Genomic DNA, 23,356 nt, shown 5'->3' with positions numbered 1-23,356 from the left:
TCAATTTTTTGTTAGGATATATTGTGGATGCATTTGCTCTACGTTCGACGAGTATATACTTTATTATTTGATTTCATTACGCGTATAGTGAGAGATTTTTAAAATTCCACAGTTGACTGGTTAATGGTATTTTAAATGTCAAGGATTGAAGCTTGAGGATTAGATATCATATTAAATCATATTAAATGCTTGATAGTTCTAATGTTAATTTCATTAGCTGGAGTTGATTGTTTAATAGCCTTTTGGAAATCCAGGGATTAACAGTTAAAGATTTCTTAATAAGTTATGGCTTCTTAGAATATTAATGCTTTAACTGGAGTTAATTTTTTAATAGAATTCTACGAAGGATTTTTTAACAGATTCACGTTTTTAAAAATAATTAGCACTTTCTTTACTAGCCATTATTTAGTAATCTTCTAAAAACCAAGGATCGATAGCTAAGGATTAGTGACTTGTAGCCGAGGATCAATAACTTCTTAATCAATTTTGTAATAATTATTTTAAATTACCTTTACAAGTGTAAACGAGAACAACTTTAAAACGATGATATTACTCAAATTCTTATAACTTCACGAAAAATACAATAATTTGATTTGACCTAGTTCGATAATATTCTTTCAAAGATGTTTTTCGACATATTCGGAACTGGTTCATGCGCATTACCGTTGATAAGCTATAATATACATAGATCTTCGTTAATTACTTAACGACTACCATTTCTCTGCCTAATGGGCTTATTTTCCTTTTTAAATATGAAACTCCAATTAGTTCGACCGATTGACGTTAGAATCGATCAGACGTAAGACAAAAAGAGTGTTTCAACCTCGATGTGGTTGCGGTAACAAAGTTTCATGGACGTTAACTTTGAAATTTGTTGCACGGAGGTTAAATGTTCTCTATGGACTGTTTCAAAGTTAAACGAAGTTGCTTTTATCAGTGTATTCTGTGTACAAAAATAAAAATAGGTTCAGGAAATCATTACTGAAACAAAAAAACACCATTTTACAGCTGCCTGCATCGTGTGCAGTCTTTTATGCAAAATTATTTACTTTCACACTTTAAAGCGAAAGTAAAATTCTATATGATTCTACATCATTTTAAACAGCGAATTTCGAAAACGTCGTAAATACTCCCGCTAAAAAATACTTAATTGCTTAAATTAATTATCCTTTTACAACAAAACTAAAACTGAAGATAACGCATTAAATAAACGATAAAATATTTTTGCTCGATAATATTTAGTTTTCTATATATTCTATAAAATCTGTAGATGTACAGATTTCTGTATTTATGTTTTAAACAATTTTGTTCAACTTTTAATCAAATATGAAACACATTTGTTTTTATTAAAAGTTGAATTTAATTGTTAAAACTTCAGTGGACTTGTGTTCTACATATAGAACAGGAGAAAATAACATCAAGTAAGAACAAGGTACCTAATTATTCTTATAGTATTTGCCATTTTCAACCACGTGTCTTTTTATTAACTTTTTATTTAAAGTTATGGAATATAGTATTTTGAGTGTTGGGAAATTTACTAAACACTATTGTACATTTAAAAGAGACCGAGACATTAATAACCACACATGTTTTTCTTTATTAAATGTGTCTCATTTATTAATCGTGCAATATTTTAAATTCGAAGAAAGTTTTTATATTTTAGAAATTTTCGAGTTACTAGAATTCCACTATATTACATTGCCCTTGTTTAACACTTAACAGTATCATTCTCATCTCAAAAATGACTTTTCCTTCATCAGATAATTGGCTATATCTCCACCAACCCTTAAATCTTCCCAAAAAAGGAATTTCTTCGTTATATAACAGTCAAATACATTTCCTTTACAACCTTTATATTTTCACAAAGGTTGCGACGATGGGTTGGAAACATCAGCTGTGTATCGAAAGGTCACAGTTCTATGTTAGCAGAGTCAGATGGTCGACTATTTTTCCACCAACCGTTAAATCTTTCCATAAAAGTAATTTCTTCTTTATATAACAGTCGAACACATTTCCTTTGCAACCCTTGTATCTTCGTAAGGTTTACGTTGGAAGCATCAGCTGTTTATCGAAACATCACGGTTCAATGTTGGCAGAGTCACCTTTGGTGCGCGGCGGAAGGCAGAATGTCGTGACGAAGCCGGAGGATAGTCCCGGAAAATGCAGCGAGGCTCACTCGAAAGGATCCTTGAGCTTCCAGACACAGAACGAGGAGGCCACGGGATCGATCGGCCAGGATGATAACGTGTTCCATCTGGAAGAAGCCACGCGGAGAAGGGAATTGGCGTTGAGGCAGCATGCGTTTTTCCAGCTTCGTTTGCACATCAGACGGGGGACCAACCTCGTCGCTATGGATAGATGCGGTGAGCGGATATTCCTTTGTCTTCCTTCCATTTTTTTTCTCTCTTCACCTCTGTCCACTATTTTCAAATGAATTTGAACCGTTATCGGATTTTTTTACACCTATTTCGTCCCGTTTGCCTTTGTAATCGAGAGAGCCGCTTCAAACGAGCGATGCTCGTTTCGCTTAATAAAGTGTTTTTCTCTCGACGCCATACGCACAGCAATTCCATAGAAATGGATTTATTTAAAGGGGTACACTATCTAGAGACGTACTACATATAGGTAAACTTCAGGAATATTTTTGTTAATAACTAAGTAAATGAAGATTTCTGATTTCTTCTGAGCGTACAACTGTGATCTTCTGCTTTATATTTGTATTTTTCTTAAGCCAAAATGTTAGAAAATGACACAATTGGATTATATTCCAAACGATTGGAACATCCGAAGACACAAATTTTGGTACCATTTATAAATAGAAATATGTTATCTAAACTATAGTACATGTATTTTTTATAATTTTAATTATTATAGAAGTAGAAAATGTTTGTAGTGCGAAAACCTATTCTTACTTCCAAAAATTAGCTTCAAATGTTTATAAAAAAATTAAATAATTCAGATATTGAAAAAATCGTATCTTACATTTTAAATTGGCTGTAATCAGTAATTTAGAGTAGTTAATATTGACAGTAAGTTAGAGTAGTTGATAGGATTAATGAAAGTGATGAGAATTGATAAAATGGACAAAATTTGATTGTAGTTTGTTATAGTTGTTTGTATTTAGTGATGTTGATCAATGGTTAATAAAGTTTACAACGCTCATAAGTAGATACGGTTACGAAGTTTACTACATTCACAATAATTTAGAGTAGTTGGTACATTGATGAAGTTTCCAAATTGGCAATAATTGACATGTCGATCAAGTGTACATAGTTGGCTGCAATTTATGCGCTGATGAAGTTTGCATCATTTAAAATAATTAATATCTTAATCAGATCTATAAATTTGATGAAATTTACAAATTCACTTGAAACTTACAAAATAAACAACCCTTCAAAGAATTGTATAAACTGTTAATAATAGTAGCTAGCACTAATACATATTAATTCATCAATAATTCCTGATCAATATTCAAGAATATTCCAAACAATTAACAGTAATAAAAAAATTAAACTACATAGTACACACTGAAAATATACCGAACCATTTTTCCTTACAATACGATGATCATCAGTAGTCAAAAGCTTCAAAATTAAATTCTTGGGCAATAATCAACAATATTGAATACAATTAAGAGTAATAAAATAATTAAACAATACAATACAAATTGAAAATATACCGAACCATTTCTCCTCACAGTACGATGATCATCAATGCCAATAGCTTCAAAATTAACTTCATTGAAACAAAGGCTACAGCCAGCGCGCGCAAAAAATGACTGACGAAAATAATTTCCAGTCCAATTATTCATCAATGGCTCGCATCGCGAATTTCGTGTTCCAGGCGCCAGCGATCCTTACGTGAAAGTGAAATGCTCCGGTCGATTGCTGCACAAGTCGCGAACCGTTCACCGCGACCTGAATCCAGTTTGGGACGAGAGCGTGACCTTGCCTATCGAAGACCCTTTCCAACCACTCACAATCAAGGTAAATTCCGGCAATTCTATTTATCGTGGGGCCGGCACGTTGCCTATTTAGCCGTTAGGAATAATTTATTTAATCCTCGGATGACGAATGGCTGTTACGAGCTGGAATAGAGTTTACATTGTATGCAGATTTTAACACATTGTCAGCTGGCTATCTGATATTCATATCATCGGCTTATCATTGGATTCTGAAACATAGAGATTTACATTATTAATTACAGCGATTATAATAATGGTATCAGCGCCAATGTAAATTAGGCAAATGCTACTTAATACAGCAAACGATATTACAATAATATTTCTCGTAATTTAGTTGTGATTAACTATGTTTTAAGAAATAATTTTATATTAACACTTTTATTGTTGTGTCAACTGAATTCGAGTGACACATTCTTTGCGTATATTTAAAATACTTTTGTTTCCAATTAGATTATATATAAATTACAATTTGTGAAAAGGAAACAAAATATTCAGAAGAAAAGTTGGTATCAATTTTAGAAATAGATTTCACAATAGCTTGATAAAAAGAGTAAAAAATAAGAATAAATTTTATTCAATGTTACTAAATTCAGATTGCATAAATTGATATCGTGTATAATCCTTTTAAACGTTATAAAATTAATCTATTGTACGACGAATTCTTTACTCAAGTAAGAAGTTTCAGACTGATTCAGTTAAAACGAAAGGTGTAGAGCGAAAAATATTGGTTAAAAGCAATTGATTACCACGTCACGTAGAGACGATGTAACTGCGAAACGACGTAAATCGGGAGGACGTAACTCGAGGTCCCACTGTACAGCAGTGGCTACTATTGGCTCAAAATGAGCCCGCATTAGTCATGCGAGGGTTAACAAGCTCGATCCTCTCGGAGGCCCTCGATATAAACGAGACGCGAGTGATCTTATCTACGACCCTTTAGCGCTCTCATTCTAATGAATCATTAGATTCCAGACTATTTTAAATGAGAGAAAAGCCATTCTCGGATGTTTTATTCGCTCCTTCTTCCTTTTTTCTCTCAAATAGCAACACACCTTCGTCGATAAGTGTTCAAAGTTTCCGAGTGTAAGCTATGTACATTGAGAATAATTTCCCGACGTTTCGCTAGTATTGCAGTTGGTATCATCAGGGATCTGAGGACTTACCGATAATATTGGTTATTTATCAATAAATAAGCATATATAGTTTATTAATATATGGAACATATGGTTAAGAACAAATATTCATTTATTAAAATCTATATAGTTTATTTAAAACTGATTATTGATTCAATATTTATTTACTTAATTTAATTAATTTATCCGATAGTATCGGTGAGTCCTCAGACCTCTGACGAAGCTAGCTGCAATGCTGATGAAACGTCGGGAAATCATTCCTAATGGACACGGTTTACACCCAGAAAGTTAGAACATTTATCATAGTATTCCGGCTATGAAAACCTCAAAGAAATCGCGTACCTTCATCGTTTCGGCAGGTCTTCGACTACGATTGGGGCCTTCAAGATGACTTCATGGGCGCTGCTCAGCTGGAACTGACGATGCTCGATCTTGGCCAACCGCAGGACATCATGTTGGAGCTGAAGGATCCGGCCAGGCCCAAACAACACCTTGGCGAGATCCATTTGACAGTGACGCTTTGGCCGAGGAATCAACAGGAGAAGGAGCAGGTCTGTTATTTAAGAAATTTGTACTTTTTCTTATATTAACTCGGTCAATAACGATTTGTATTGCTGTTTGAGCTTGTCGTTTACATTTAAATTAATTACACAATATTTACTCTTGAGGTATTTTGATAAGATTGACGTTCAAATGGGTTTGTGTTAGAACGATTATTTATTGAACATGTATAAATACTTGAAAATGGTTAATTGATATTAGAAAGGAACTTTGAATGTGTGAGGAACATTTGGTGAATGTTGAATGTGATATTTATTAAATAATTACAACATTTGCTAATTGTGAACTCTTCGCAATATTTATTAACCGTGAACTATATTAAATAATATTGTATTATAATATAACTATTAAGTAACTATATTATAATATACGCAAATATAAATAGGTGATCATGTATACTTTCGAGTAAACATTTATTGATAACCATTTTTTAATAAACAACGATTCTCAACTGAACCTTCTACAAAATTACTCAGGATGATAATATTAATAATATATTAAAATATTATTGAAACTGAGGTTAGTTCCTTTTTTGTATAATAGTTAATATTTTCTAAATATCGTGTTTTAATAATCATACTATTATATTCTAAATAAATATATAAATATTTATTATTTTCTCTTTATTGCATACATTTAGTTTGAAGGTAGAATCTTAATAATAGTAAAACAGTATTTCACTTTGATCTGTGTATAATAAATAACACACTGGTGTTTATGATGTCGAGCTAAAATTTTACTCGTCATTATACGGTGAAAGGTTAATCTACTGCGTTGATTCTGTGCGAATATTCACTCGCATTTGTGAACATGCCTCGATTACCATTTAACTCTAAACGAGCATTTTATCGAAACAGGATGACATTCGGTCACTTAATTTAAATACACTAGTGTCATCGTAAAAAGCAGACACTTTTCATGTGAACAATTAATTGTTTCCTAGTAATCAATCATCTGAAGCGTCGCTAAATGTGTACTTAGTCAACAAAAACATCTTTTGTGTAGAGTATGAAGTAAAACGTAATACTTGTAACATACGTGATAAGAATGGATGTGTATATATGTTTTTCTTATCTGAGAGTACATTTTTTAAAAGCGTGTATATTCTTCACTAAAAATTCGGTTATTCTATAATTCTATATAATAATTTTAGAAACTCTATTAAATACTTCTAGATATTCTATTAAATGATTCCATTAAATAATATTACAGATTATATTAAATAATTCTGGAAGTTATATTAAATGATTCTATTAAATAATATTAAAAATTATATTAAATAATTTAAAAAATTGTATTAAATAACTCTAAATTTAAACTAAATTTTATAACTCTAAAATAAATTTTTCGCAGAAAAAATGTTCGCTTTCAGCAAATGAAAATATTATCTACAAAAAAGGAATGCTAGTGAACACTTTTGGTACCGAATAAGAAGAATATTTAGACTTCGCACACGGCAACTGAAAAAATTAATGAATTTATTAATGCGGAGATATTGAAACAGAAAATAACTCTTAAAATTCATTGAATCTATTTTTTAATAAATAGTGAATACATAACAATACATAAATATAAAATTTAATAACAATTTTATACATCTCAATTTTGTATGACTTATTTTTTATAATAAAAAAACGTTTGGAAATTATAAATGCAGATTGAAAGGATGAATAATTTATGAATATGGAAATATTAAAATTAAGAAAGATCTTAAAACCCACGAAATACATTCTGTGAAAATTAACGAAATCGTTTTGTGTGAAAAAGAAATGTAATTACAATTCCACATATCTGATGGAAAAACAGAACATTTAAAACAAATTTTTTACTGTGTGACGTAATGTATTTTTTACAATTGTACCGTGACCCAAATTTTTAAACCATTTCATTGGTTTTTTGCTGTGTGTCCGAGTCGTAGTTATCAGTAAAAATTTAACGATCCAATATTTGAATGCGGAATGCATGCAGATAGAGAAACTCTGGTATTTACTTCAGAATGACTGCAATAATTTCAAAACTTATGTAGTAAAATTATAGTTGTCAGCATTTCTTTTAAACAACGGTTATTTCATCTGGAGCGGTCTGATAATTGAATTTGATGTTTAATAGCGGGAAATTAAAAATTTAATTGTGCTTTTGATTGTTTCTCGTTTCCATGTTTAGTATCTATAACTCGTCGACTGTTATGGTAGTCGTAAGTGGTTGGCACTTAATTATTCAGTGGCGTTCCGAAGGTCATCGGTGACCACTAATAAAATGCACACTGCAGTTCATGTAATTAAACGACACTTGTTCGTAATTTTTCAATATGATTAATAATGTAGTACAAGGAGGTGGTATTTAATAAAATAAATGTGCAGACAATGATAACGAAACTTAATTAAATAATTTTATGTTATTTTAGTTAAATTTATTAAAATTTGGTTTCAAAATTTGGTGTTTTAATACAATTGAAGTTATTAATAATAAATGTATATATAAATTAAACACACATATTGAAGCCTAAGAATTTCCTAATTATAAGAACCTACGTTTGAAATACAACTATTTACATTTCGTATACAATATAAAGAATTTAATTAAGAAAGTACCTATTACTTGACAATAATTTATAAAATTCACTTTCAACAAGATTTTATCCAATCTATTCATTCTTATTTTGCATCAATTAATTCAAGTATCCAGTAACTCACAAAATACGATCTTATTCCTCAAAGATTCCTACATCATAGCCATAATACACACAACTAGTAAATACACAAGAATTCATAGTCTAAGGGTATTTTTAATTCAGGAAAACGTAGTCTGAATGAAACCTCGTCTATTATCAGCCGTTTCAATAATTTTATGAAGATGACATGAATGTCCGAAAGATGAGCAAGCTCAGCCTATTGTCAGCCAGCTCAATCTCGCGACAAAGATGACACGAACGTAGTTCCGACGCAAATGAGTCGGGAAGGGAGCACTTTATTAAGAAATTCAGAACGTACGCGACATCCTTGAGGCCAAAAACAAGAAACTCCGTGTTGCTGATCGCAGGCAACATCGACGGATTTGCATATCGTGCCGGTGATACGGGCGTACCTCGCAGTCGCTAGTTCGGCGAAGCTTATCATTTTAGTCCATACAAGCTGCGAGTGGAATTTTAATGAAATGTTGCTACGGGAAATACATGGGCTCGTAATCTGTTGACAGTTCGTGTTTTCGTTCCACTTTCCACGGGTTAATTAGAATATGGTCGCGTTCGGATGAAAATTTGCGTTGCGATCGCAAACGACCTCTGAATTGAGTATTGGAAGGTTAACGAATAACGTATAGAACTTCGAGCAACTGAAAATTATTAGTTAAATATTGGGATTAATCGACTATTCTGTGAAACTTTAAACAATTAGAAACGATTGATAACGTGGGTATTGAAAATGTATGTGTATGAACGTTTAAGCAGTCGAAAATGATTTATAACTTGGATATTGACAAAGTTATTAATCAATAATGGATCTGTAGGAATATTGGTTGAAAAGTGTTCATGAGGAAAGGTAAATTTGAAATATGATTGTTGTATTTATTATTACTGTCTTTCTAATGAATAAATTGTACTAATTGGGATTACATTTCTGAAGCTTATTCAAGATGGCGGATAGAGCTGCGGTGGAACCTATCACTCTAACTTTTTGGGTTGAGAAAGTTTCGTTCAGTTTGATTACTCGGTGAATTGGTTTTGTCCGGTTATATTCTATTTCTCAGATTGAAGACAATGATGAAGGGAAAAAGTTCGATACACTTGTGACCTCTCAAAACAATTCGAGCACTCGCCACCATCTTGGAAGAGAACACGAGACTTCCACATTGCATATATCAGAAAGATATTTTTACTGAGAAAGCTTTTTTAAATTATTGAAGAAATTTTAAATTATTTACTTTATCACTCGTATTTATCTATACAATCAAGTTTGACTTATTCTACTTAAGAAATGTTTGAAAATGAAAAAGAAAACTATTTATCTTTAACCTAACAGATGCTAGACAAGAAAAATCCATTGAAAATGAGCAAAGTAAACTTCAAGATAAGATCGGCAAGCAATTCTTCGATAAAAGATCAAACATTTCTGCACAATAGTATATCTTACGGTACTTCGCGGTTAACCCTTCGTCATATAATGTTGAGTCAGACTCGCGAGGAAGTTCTTAAACGGAAATTACAAAAATTAAATGCTTCTCAATTACTTTGGATTTAAATTAAATATAATGAATCAAATTTTTCTATTATTAATTGTTATATTCTGAAACAAAGATGAATATAGATGAATTAGGAATTGTTGTTTGTTTTCTGGTAAATTATTAATGACAATTATTAATCTTTTGACGGTCATAAGGCGAACTATAACCGATAGAACATTTTCACCGTTCTGGACGTATAAAATGAAAATAATTAGAATATAAAAGTATAACTTACAAATACAAACTACAGAATTAAAATATTTTTTATCAAAATGGTTTATGTGAAAGAGAGATTTATAATTGTATTTTTGTCTAAAATTACTAAACAAGTGATGAAATACAATACATTAGTATATGAAATTAACACGCCCGCAAAGGGTTAAATGAAGTAGACGAACTCGGTATTTCGTTAGGAGCTTCATCGTCGCGAAATTAGGCTTGGATACTGAGTTTGAGGTCAAGTGGCTGGTGGAATCTTTTCAACCTGGCCATCGACGGTGGCGCAAATAGGTTCCAAGCAAACATTAAATACCGGTCTCTGATCCATCGTCGGGGCTGCGACTGCTTCCGCGTAATGAAATATCGAAAAACGATAAATCTCTTCTCCATAAGCCTCGAGTGTCAACAATTGACACATATTCGAAGGTACAAACTGTCCGTGTACTCGGCCGATAGAACATTTATCAAGAAATTGGTAACCCATTCGTCTCGAATCAGTTTTTTCCTTCATTCAATACTTCCGACGAACTCGAGAGACATTCATAACAGATCTCGATCTCTTTAACACTCGAAGCAATCAATATTATCACTTGAATATTGTTCTTTGACGAATGGCACCAACTCGTTGCTAATTAAGAAACGAAGGTTCATTTTCAAAGATATTTGGTGTATACACGTACATTAAATTAAAATGAAAATTCATCAAGTTAATCAGAATAGTAATCGCGTTAACATTTTTTAATATGAATTATTGCAATATTTTATTTATTTGTATGCTATTATTCCTTAGCTAATTGGTTTAACTTTTTACCATCTATCTATATATCTACCTCTCTATTAATCTATTTTTTGACATATTCGAATCTATTTTTCTTTCTTTGATCCATTTATACAAGACATAGTCATTTCAGAACTTTTTACATTTTTAGCGACTGAAACATGGTCGGATAAACTTTAATACTAGTTACAAAACAGCACGAAGGGAAAAATGTGTTGGCGCGCGAGAAAATATCGATGACCCTGGTAACTTGACGAAAAAATATTATCCTGCCGAAAGGGGTATGCCATTAAAAACAACATTGATGTTTATGCGTTACAGTTTTGGCGATGTACCAGAGATACTAAAATAGGAAATGGTTGAGCACAATATTATTTTGTGGTTTGGAACTGGAGTTATTTAAATATGCACACCCAGTGGATATTTCTAGCGGGTAAGAGAATAGGGAAACTGGGTTAGGAGTCAGTGGTGAACTCGTCTCCGTTGTGATATTGACTTTACGGTATCGTTCTGAGAAAGACCAGGTTCGGAAACTCTGAAGGCTAGTAACTTTTCTCATTGTTAACCTGTCCCCTCCGAATTGCTTGTCATAACAGCAAACAAAATTTTTCAAAATATTTGTTAACTGTTTCTTGCTGCCGATTTGATATCCTACAGATACCACGCAGACACCTTATCGGAGATTTCAGGAATCTTTTATATTTACCTTTAGTTTTTATAATTTATTTTTAGTTTATAAACATGGCGAATTGATTGTGGATTTTTATGTACCTCTTTGTAATGACCTTGTAAAAGGAATATGATTATTTATGAAATTTTTATGAAACTACTATTGATTTCTTTATGAAACTAAAATTTCATTTGGTTTTATAGTACAATTTACTTAAACTATTAATATAAGACATAATATTCTATTTAGCTTCACTTTACATAAATTTCCATGAAAATTTTCAAATCTGTCGATTGTATGTGATAATATAAATACAAGAATAAAATATTTTCTTTTCTAACTACATTTCACTGTTAAAAAAGCTATTACATTTGTTGATTCCAATAAAAATAGATGGATATATTTCTGGTATGACAATCGCCATTTTAAAAAAGTACTTCTCACATAAACCATCACATCTACTCATAACTTTTAGAAACTTTGGAACAAAGTTTTCAAAAATTATTGTTCAAACCATATAATTTCAAATGATATTTATAATTATTCAACAAAATAAAACTTCATAATATTAATTTATAAAAGAGTTCTTAGTTATAAATCTACTCTTACTATTCTCTATTACTTAATAATTTTAATTGAACGATTATTTAATAAATTATATCAAAAGAAATAAATATTTTGAAACAGATAAATTTCATTTTAACCAATTCAGAGACACAGAAACGTTAACCGAAATATTAAACAAAAGAATGTTATTGATTATAAAAACAAACAGTGAATGTTCTGAAATTTGGCACATTATGAATATTTAATGGAATAAATTATTGAATATTTTTAGCCCTTTGCACTATGAAATTTTCGCATTGCATTTAAAATGTCACCTGAGAGATGATTTCAGACTGCAAAGGCTTACCATATTCAATGATTTTTATGTAGCATATACGAGTTCATAAGAGACTTCGTACCTCTTGTGTCACAACGCTTTGTCGCTACATGAGATAATATAAACGTGCACACCGTAATCCACGGTGATTCCCCGTCATCACCTCGTTCTAGCTTGCAAACACGATGAATGAACCGCGTTGGTGATCACAGCCGCTCACCAGGGGTTTCTTGGTGTGTCATGTTAATGTCATGATCAATATTAGATAAAAGGTGTTGGAACTGGCGCTCCCTTTTCTTGGCCTGAAGTAACGACAGAATAAGATTGCATTTCGATTTTTCCTTTCGAGCAACAGTATGTTGCATACTGTACATACTAAAAGTATTTATCTGCTGCCTAATTAGTACATCACCCATCTCTTACATAAATTTAATAATTTTTTAACATTATAACTACTGCACTCGTCAAAATAACGGGTTTCAGTTTGTTTATTTGATTATTAATATCTTAACCCTTTATCCTAGGATTTCTTTCATAACTGTACTTGATAATGATACTTTATGGTTAATAATTTTTTAGGAAAAAAATTTGATGCTTATTCTATGTTTACGTTTACTCCAGAGATTAAGCATTGATAATAAAAAAAATAATGTACAATTTATATTAAAAAAAAGTAAGTAACATTTAGATTTATCAAATTCAATTGAGAATTTTTGTCATGAGTCTGACACTGTAGGGTAAGGGGTTAAAAGTGTTAAATATCCTAAATGAGTTTAAAACTTGAATAGTAACACTTGAATACTATAACGAATGTATGAAGAAACCGAAAAAAATCTATTGTTGGAATTTTTATAAAGATTATATATTAATCGTGTTAAACGCTCGGTAGTTCTAGTGCTAATCGTCAATTTTCTTGATGACTTATCGGACGAAGTAGATTTTGTTTAATGTATGAGATATAGGGAAGATAATAGAGTTATCTAGTAGAGCTTCTAGTTTCTAAAGAATTTTTAGTTTATTAAGAAAACTGTTTCTGCTGCATAAGAGTCTTGAAGAGTGTTTAATGATATTACAGTCAAAGTATTAATGATATAAGAAATATTTGAAACATAGGTAGTACAGTTTCCAAAGAGGATAATTGTCAGCAGAATATTTCTCTTTACGATTATTTTCTCCGAATTTTTGAAAAATCCTTTAACAATTAATGTTATTGTTTTACGTAATTATTAATTAGATAAAAATGTAGTTATTGTAGATTTTGATAAAATAGAACAGTAAACTGATTTCATGAATTAACAATAAAAAATTTGATGTGGTTGAAATGTATGATTTTTCGTTTCCGGGAATTAAATCAAATATCTTGGGAAGCCTGGAGTATGTACACAGCATTCTCAATTTATAAAAATGACGAGAATAAACTCTACAGTTTATTGTATTACGTTTATGGCTTCGCCATTTCTCTTTGCTTATATATTGAGTGATAAAAAACGGTCGAGATGTCGATGAAGACTATAAGCTTCTGAAATCTTAGGTCACTTTCTTTTTATTACTAAAGTATGGCACAGTAAAGTCGAACACAAATGACAAACTTTATAGCTCTATGAAATAAGAGGCGTCCATTCAATTATCGTTTTATTAAAATACTTAAGTCTATTGAATATCTACGAAGTAATTTATACGTTATAAGTAGTAAAAATTATTTCTCTACATTTTTTGTTTATGCTATGGGGTCGAGAACACACATTTTCTTTAAATTCTTTAAAAACAGATTCTAAGACAGTTTCTGCCTCTCAGATATCTTTACTAAGCTATGAAATTGTGTTAAGATGTTACTTGGATAGTTTTGCCCTACAGCCAAAGATACAAACAGTCTAATTGTCGCTGAGTTCAAAGTGACGGTGAGTTGTTAACACATTTCGGGCCGACAGCGTTAGAGGACGCCTCTTTGTATATTTGTAAATGGAAACATGTACGTGAATTTTCGCTGGCAGTTACGAAAGTGGTGTAAGAAAGTATTCGTACGCTCACTTTCTTCGTACAAATTTTATCTAAGAAAATGACAGGGAAAAGTCCTTGCAAAATATTAAAATATAAATGCTGCAAGAAACATTTCACTAGATAATTAAAGTGTTTTTAATTCATTTAAAGAAAAAATATGCGTTCTTCAATATTTTTTAATAATTTTGTTCAATAATTTTGGTAGAAAGAGTAGTAATTGTGTTATTAATATATTTGAAGAATATATAAAACTGAATCAAATAATACAAATAGAATAATAAAAATGAAACAAAAATAATAAATGTATATTGTTTTATATGTTATATGAAACATAATATTTTTTTGGTTTGTCCAAATAAATTTTTGCTCAAATGTTAATTCGATTAAAAGTTGAACAAAGTGTAATTTAACTGTATATTAAATGTAACAATTAGAATGCAACTTTCGATAGTAAATCTCAACCAGTAATTATCAATTAATAAAATAAATATTAAAATAATAAAAGCAAAATAAAAACAAAGTTAGATCAAATGTAACTAAAACTGACAATTCATCTTTTCGGTAAATCTTAATCTAAAAGCATGTCGAGTACTTATTAAACTGTATTTTTTCGAAGTGATTACATGAATTATCTATAAAACTCAACATAAACATAAATAAATGTTTATACAAATTTAAATGTTTACTAATATAAATACATATCTTGCTAATATAAATAAATTTTTCCTACCTAAAAGGTTAAATGAAACATTTCATTCGAATCACTATCTGCAATTATTAATTATTGTTCACCGTAATCAGTTGAATGCCGATTACAAAGTAGCATCAATTTACAATTACAAAAAGTGATATTTTACCGAAAGAACTGTTACATTTGAATCAACGTGAGCAGTGTGTGATCCGATCACGTTTTACCCAACTCTGGTCTAATACGGGCCGACATAACAAACTGAAACTCACGATATCGCAATATTTACCTCTCGCCGCAACTGGAGAGGGAACAAGTGGCTTGACGGTCTCGCTAAACCATATCGTTAACCAGTCACAGCCGATCGTCGTGCAAGTGCGGTCCCCGTTGTTCGTCACGGCACTATACGCGCGTCTCTTCTCCGTTTTTATCGGTGACGCGCGTTAATTACCCCAGAATTGTTCGCGCCTCGCGCGTTTCCGACGTGTGTGGTCGGAACGAGACCGGTCTCCGTTATTCGTGTATTTACCTTCAGTGTATATTGTGTACACTTGCTGAAAAATTTGGTTAAAAAGTTATCCAAATTTGTGTTAATACACAACGTTTGATATTTTGAAAGAATATGAAATACATAGGTAATTGAAATATGCAGATTGAATGTTTACCAAAATCTGTGTTGTAATAGAGAATTTGATATTCTGAAAAAGTAATTATTAAATATAGAGGTAGTTGAAATTAATTTGTACATTGAGACTTTGTTCTGGTTTGTGTTGTAATAGGGGATGTGATATTTTGAAAATATATTTTTGGAATATAGAGTTAATTGAATCTTCGTGAAAACATGTATGAAAAGAGTAGTTAGTTACCATCAAGTTGTGGATTTTCTTTGTTCAATAAAACTTACTTATTAGTTAATAATAATTCAATGAAAATGTGTATACGGTTTTAAGTATTTTATTTATGAATACAATAAGTATTGAAAGTTTAGGGCACTAGTGTATTTAATTACAGTTACTTTAAAAGATTTTGATTATCTTATTTTATGGGAATCCTTGTGGAAGTACTATTGAAAAAAATAAATATTTTTCTATTTCGATCATTGTAATTTAAGCAATTGTTTCTTGTGAATTGTGCCTACGATCAAATGGGAAAACGTGATAATTTGTGCGATAGGTATATATTTCCGTCGTATCATACAAATTATCAAGATTCGCCGTCGTAGATACAATCACATAGATTAATGAGTTTCCGACGTAAGACATAAGTAATGTTAATTCCTAGAAGAAGGAATGTACAAGTACTTAATGAGTGTTCGAATTGGTGATTTATGAAACTTTGAACAACTTAAAATAGATATTTTCTTATTTTGTTTATTTAATTCGAATTATTTTGAGCAGTGCATTCCTTGATAACAGAGAAGTATTAAATGAAATAATTTCAAGTTTTATTTTGAAATTTCGATCACACGTGGGAGACGTTATTCCATACCAAACAAAAAATATAATGTTAAAACAAGAAGAACTAAGCATTGTTAATTAAAATATTAAAGTTCTGAAAATATCGTTGAACCTATGAAAATCTATTCTTTTCAATTTTCATTTAATTTAGGTTCCCAATGTTTGATTTTAATTTCCAATTTTCAAGTGTATGTGGAAGAAGATTGTGAGATTAATTGGAATAGAAATGCAGATGTATTTCGAGAAGGGCGGTTTATAGTTAGAGATTATTCCGCGATTATCATCATTTAAAGAGACTTATGTTAATTTCGTGTACTTTCCACTACGCGAGTCTCTTGCTCACGTAATTCCCAGTATGTATAGCGGATACGCTTGCCATCTGCGTCAACGATTGTAGTACCCAACGGCGAACACCTCGATGAGGCAATTTATCTATTGCAAACAACTGGATCAGCTTAGTTAAAGACAAGTAAATAATAACATCACCTAATAGAATTTTATGATCGTTGATAGGAACATTGAACATAAACGTACATTTTATAGTTTGCTTAGGGTAATTTTGGGTGAGATGGTCGGATCTCGTTTCAATTGTCAAATATATGTATATTAAAATATAAAATATTTATATAAAATAGCTATATTTTCTTTTCGTTCACTATTAATGATATTTATGACGTGATAGTTCTTTAAAAAAAGTGGGTCATCACTTCTTGACTTATCCTACATTCAGACATAGTAGCATACAAAATAAAGAAATGTTAGGGACGAAACAAAACAAAGAAATGCTAAAGAACTTAATTCTGATATATGTGAGCATAAATACAGATTAAATATCTTGAACGTAATAAAAAAGAACGAGACAATGGAATGTGGCACAGAAAAATAAAAATAGCGAATTGAGTTGTGGTTACTATTTAAATCCAATGCAGAAAATAGAAAGAAGGATATTTAAAGATTTATCGCCTGAATTTAAATAAACACACTGCTATTTTCTTATCCATTATTTTGTCCCGATACTACTATCTTTCGTCTACGAAAATTTTGTTTTTGTTCGATGTACATTAGCACATGATACGATATTTATCAATAATATTAAAATTATTATTCATATTATTATTAATGTAATTAAATAAAATATTAATATTATTATTAATATAAAATGATTAATAATATTAGTAATATTAAAAAAATATCTTATTATTGATATATATATATATATATATATATATATATATATATATATATACAAACAGAATAGCCGCTGCATTATTAATGAAAAGTTACATAATGATATTTATCTAATATATTACCAGCAACAGAAATACTAGTGATAAGGTATTTAATAATCGTGTGATGTAATAAATATTTCCATTGGCGTGCAATGCCATTATAAAATACTTTATTCCATATTAAAAATATTCTTATAGACTCTACATTCCATATACATATTAATTAACTTGATTACAATAAAAATTAATAAAATACTTGTTAAAAATAAGAGGTTTATAAATACATCGTGCAGCGTTAGTTTCCTTGTTACCAAAAAACTGGTCGCTCTTGTGCAATATTGCGAAAGATTACGCGAGGTGACTATTGTAAGCTGTTTCCCTTTTTACGTGCATAATTTTAATAACGGGGAAAATATGAAATACGAGGAAGGTCGCAGAATCGATTAAAGTTGATTCCTCGATATCTAACCACGTGTGTTGCTTGACATTTCTATGACTCACGACCGTTAAGTGATCGGTTAATTTGTGCGACACCACGAACACGTGTCTATCGTCGCGCCACGAGTAATTCCTTCCTCGTTCTTTGGATTCACGCCAAGATCAGGTTTAACCCGATGATTTTGACCTATTCACCGACAAACAAAATGACCGCGCAAAAATGTCCGTCCCCTTTTTCCTTTTGGCATCGTTTATATTCGAACCGTTCACATATTAACCCGTTGCTGTGTGATTTCTTTCTTTAATGTTCACAATTCGTTAGAAAAAGAGAAAAGATTTATGCTTATTCTATGTTCACGCTTACTCTGAAGCATTACAATTAATAATAGGAAAATAATATTCAATCTGAACTTGAAATAGCTGAGTAACAATTATTTACTAATTTGTTATATTTTATGTGAAACCTTCACTATGAATCTGACACGATATTGTATGGCAAGGGGTTAAACCCTTTGTAACGAAGTGTTTGTAGCTTGCAAACACCCAATTTTTTCTATTGTTTCTCGAATTTGCAATATGGTTTCAATCTGTAAACACGTTTTGGTTATGTAAGGAAGTTTCCATTATTATCTTGAAGAAAAACATGAATTTATGCTGTAAAAATGCATACTCATTATGTCTTATTATAATATTTCATGGTTTAGGAGTTAGATGTCATAAAAAGGGTTAACCCCTTCTCCTATCGAGCTGGACTCGTGATGAAAATTTTCAAATTTTTCAAATAATTTCGAATATTTAATACCTTTAAGATATCAATAATTGCGAAATAAGAAAATTGAAATCCGTCATTTTGACAGGCGCGGTTGTCTAGTGTTAACTCATCAGTTCAGTATACAAAGTCGATGGAAAAATCAAAACATTTTATAGAAATATATTAACAAAAATATTTAAAAAAAATGGATGAATAAAAACTGGATTGATTCAAAACATCGCCGACAATGAACTCATAAAAAACGTCCACTCTTCAATGATTAAATCAAAGCAAAAGAGGAAAGATAAAATTATATGTTGTCGTGATGCAATGTGTTAAGTCTCGATCGTTGTTCTATTCGGCTTCCGGTTCTCGTCGTAGCGCAAGGCTCATGTGGTAAATTACTGAGACTAGCCGCACGCGATCTCTGAGAAACGTAACTTTATTTTTTGTTATTTCTTGCCCGGAACGATCGATCAATTGCGACGCGTCACGTTGCGAGCAGTTTGTGGACTTTATATTTCGATGTTGTTCGTAGGTGGAAGAGCAAGTAGCAATCAACTGCTGTGCGCAAAAACGGTCACGACAAAAGAGAATTAGAGGATTTAACCCGTTGCACGATTAACGTAGCAAAATTATAAGATTTAAAATTCAATATTAACACATTCCGACCCAGTAAATTTGTTCACTTACGTATTACTGTAGTAGTCATTTACATACACATTTGTTCGCGTTACGTATTTTTAAGTTGCTTATCGCTATACACTTAAAAAGTATTATTACGATAAATACTCAATTTTAATAAATGTTTTAAAATTACATTCATTTTCAAATGTATGTCAACACTAGATTTCTGGACATTTATTGTACAGTTTATTCTATCGCTGTTAGAGAAAGTGATATTCGTTCATTTCGATTTTGGGAATAAAAGGTTTAAGAGTAGACAATTAGGGTACATATTTGCGAATATGCATCAATTAAAATCGATCCAAACATTTACTGAATAATTTGAATAAAAGTCAATATTAGTCAAATTGGCTTGTTTCATAAATTTAGAATTAAATTTTGTGTAATGTATCAATGCATGGAACATCGAAATAAAATCAATCTGTCTCTTATTTTATGCAGCATATTCTTTTATGTCAGTTGCTAAAAATGTCATTGATATTTCATTGGAAAACAATGAATATTTATTGAGAAAAATATTCTTAAGTGCAAAAGGTTAATACGTTCACGACCAACGTTTATTTCAGTTACAAGCAGTTGTAATTATGAAGAAAAAAACAATATTTTATGAAATGCAACTGATCGTCTTTATAAAATGCATTTCGCCCTTATAAAATAAAATTTAAGAAAAACGTTTCACCAATTTTCCGTTTATTAAACCAATAATTTTCTTTACCTAAGATAGTAAACGTTACGTGTCACAAACATGGCACGGAGTTAAGCAATCTTTTTTACCACGTCTGTTACGGATATCCCAAAGAAACGAAATATTGATCACGAAAGGATATATTTATCGGTCGATATGAAATTATCAATTTTTTAAATGATATAGTATTTATGTTTTATGCAATTTTTGAATCTATACGATGGAAAATGCAGCTTGAAAGTTTAATGTCAATAGATTAATGTAAATAACAAGTGTACGTGTTAGACTATTGAGAATGAAAATATATACTGCTCAGAATAATTGTAGGATTGGATCAAAGAGAAGATAAAAATATTATTCTTTAATAATACAAAACATGAAATCTGCATATATTCCTACTCTAGTTATATAATCGTTGTATTAAATATCTTTTAATTAGAAAAGCCTGATATGGAAATGTGAAATGTCACAGGCTTTCTACAGTATTGACAAGCAAATATTGTTATATAAGTGATATAAATTAAATTAAACAAAATACATAAAGTGAATGAATTTTGCAAAACAAGTAAAATAACTAAAAGGAAAAGGATAAATAAAATAAATAAAATATACAAATAACAAAGAATAAATAAAGTAAATAAAACACGTAAAAAACAAGGACTAAATAAATCTACATTAAACAGTAACTTTCATGGAAATTATGTGTCAACACACAAACTTTCAATCTCACACAAACCAAAAACATTTCGTCTACATTCAGCAACCTGACACCAATAAATCTGTATCAACAATCGTCAAAGAAGATCATTTAAAAGAACCAAACAACTGACAACAGCATCATTCATCACAAAATTACCCATTGTCTCTGCAAAATGAAGCGAAGCTACGCAGTAGTAGAAACACGTGTCAATTGAACGGGGTCAGGTGTATACTCGTATGTTCGCTCCGGAAGAAACCACTTATTATTTATGTAACACAGTCAGAAAGGTGAGAAACAAGTGTTTCACTGTACAGGTGAATCAGAACATGAAGAGAAGAACAATCTTGCAGTGTGCAAACTTCGTTTTCAAAATTATTTGACAATGAGTGGACCTCAAATAAATCGAAAATTTTCGATGTCCAAAGATTCAGCCACAAACAATACAAAAGTCACGAAGAATGAGTCCGCCGGATCCGAGTTCAGCGAGTCAGAGGTCAAAGATGCATCGAAGAATCCATCGACTGACCCAGAGAAAGAAACTGAAAGCAAAATTGATACGGAATACGCGGAAATTCCAAGATCAGTTCGACGTTTATTCCAAAAACGCGGCAAGGTAAGCGATATAATCGTGAGAGACCCTCCGATTGATCTAGAAAATCACCCCTCAGGATCTTCGAAATCATTCAAACCGATATCCACTGAAGAAAGCATAGAGACCAAGTGGAAGAGATTCTGGGAGTCCAATCGAGAAAAGTTCAAGCAAAAATTAGAAGAAAGGAGTCTGAGGAATCGATCAGATGATGCGAACATTGAAACAGACGTTATTTTCCATCGACGTCGATCGTCGAGTTTGCTAAATCTACAAGACACCTCCACTAAGAAAATAATTACCGAAAGGAGCAGACTTTCCAATGAAATTGAATCAAGTAAAGTTTCCTCGTCATTTCACGGTTCAAAGGATAAAATCGAGGCAAAAAACTGCGATCTGAGGACTACTCCAGTGATCAATCAAGATTCTTTAAAGTGTAAAGTAAAAGAAGACACAGTGTACTGTCAAAATGACGCGGTGAAGGAGGAAAAACATTTGAACTGCCTGAGAAACACTGGCGAGAGTAATTTATTGAGTGGAGAAGATCAAGAAAAGAGAATTCAAGCGGAAGAAACGAGCGTAGATCGTTCCAAGGACTTAGACCGATCTCCAAGGAGATGGAGTTCTTTAGAAAACCTTCAAACGAAGGACTGCACAGGGTTTACTAGCTCGAAATCGAAGAATGCTTCCACGGAGAAGTCGAAAACAAAGGACAAGATGACGATCGGTTCCTTGAAGTCCTCTTTGGAGAGGAAGATGGGCTCTGTTGAGAGGATGCTGGAGGATCACGTGGAGAGGATCATTGAGGAGAACGTGGAGAAGCATCCGTGGCTGTTGCCGATCGAGACCTGGATCTTGGATCATTGCAAGCATTCCTCGAACGATATTTTTTCCGATCGACGGAAAACCGCGGTCTCGAAGGTTGAGCGATCGAAGATCGAGCCGGGTCTCGCGATCAAGTTCACGGCGGCCGAGAACGAACACGATGAGCCGAAAATAGAGACTAAATTAGAGAACTCGGGGAACACGGGAAGCGAGTCCACAAACTTAGGATCGGACACTGCGCTTTCGACTTCTAAGTCGAAGAAATCCGAGAATTCGCAGCGTGAGGAAGCTAATCCGAAGGCGAGCAATGGCGCGCTGGAATTAAAGGACACGAGGCATCATGATTTGTTCGATAAGCTGCGGGATAACGTTAAGGAGAAAATGGAGGACATTCATAGGGTAGAGAGATTAGTTTTTTTGCTGTATTCATTAGATTATTAATATAATATTTATTAACTATTTCATTGTGACATAATTATGTCTGTTTGCCATACTGTTGTTAATAACCATACATTAAATTTATGAAATTGACAATCTATATTTGGATAAAGGTTTCTTTTTTATCATCGCTAGATCGCTACAAAATTAGTTTTAATTTATTATTCACGTTTTTCGAAGTTTCAGAATATTTATTGTTTACGGAGGAATGAAATGATTTGTGAAATTTAATTTTTTATTTGATTTGAGGTTATGTGATGACTCATTGATCGGTCTATTTGGGTTCAGTACGTAACATACATATATTGTTTATGTAGTCTATTATATACAAAAAAAGATTTCTTGGAAGCTACATTTTTCACAATTTCCTTATTAATTGTTCATAATAACTTATTTTTATTTAAACAGGGTAAAATGTTATTTTAATATTACAACGTTAAAGTTA

The 23,356-nt window shown here is 31.5% G+C and overlaps 1 protein-coding gene across 7 annotated transcripts in view; it reads left to right on the top strand.

The window, feature by feature from the left end:
• Mctp (multiple C2 domain and transmembrane region protein) overlaps positions 1-23,356 on the top strand; it is an 85,475-nt gene that overhangs the window by 36,483 nt on the left and 25,636 nt on the right. For 2 of the 7 annotated variants that reach the window (XM_031970792.2, XM_076369563.1), the window contains exons 4-6: positions 2,097-2,363; positions 3,844-3,986; positions 5,457-5,648. In XM_031970792.2, coding sequence (XP_031826652.1) covers positions 2,097-2,363; positions 3,844-3,986; positions 5,457-5,648 — 602 coding nt within the window. Of the gene's footprint in view, positions 1-2,096; positions 2,364-3,843; positions 3,987-5,456; positions 5,649-15,448; positions 15,748-20,763; positions 22,873-23,356 lie in introns of those variants that run through there. The other 5 variants (XM_031970784.2, XM_031970791.2, XM_031970788.2 and 2 more) reach the window with 4 other exon arrangements.

Source organism: Nomia melanderi, chromosome 7 (genome assembly GCF_051020985.1).
Source record: "Nomia melanderi isolate GNS246 chromosome 7, iyNomMela1, whole genome shotgun sequence".
Lineage (NCBI taxonomy): Eukaryota > Metazoa > Arthropoda > Insecta > Hymenoptera > Halictidae > Nomia > Nomia melanderi.
The sequence above is the reverse complement of the archived record's forward strand: the minus strand, read 5'-3'. Positions and strand labels throughout refer to the sequence as shown.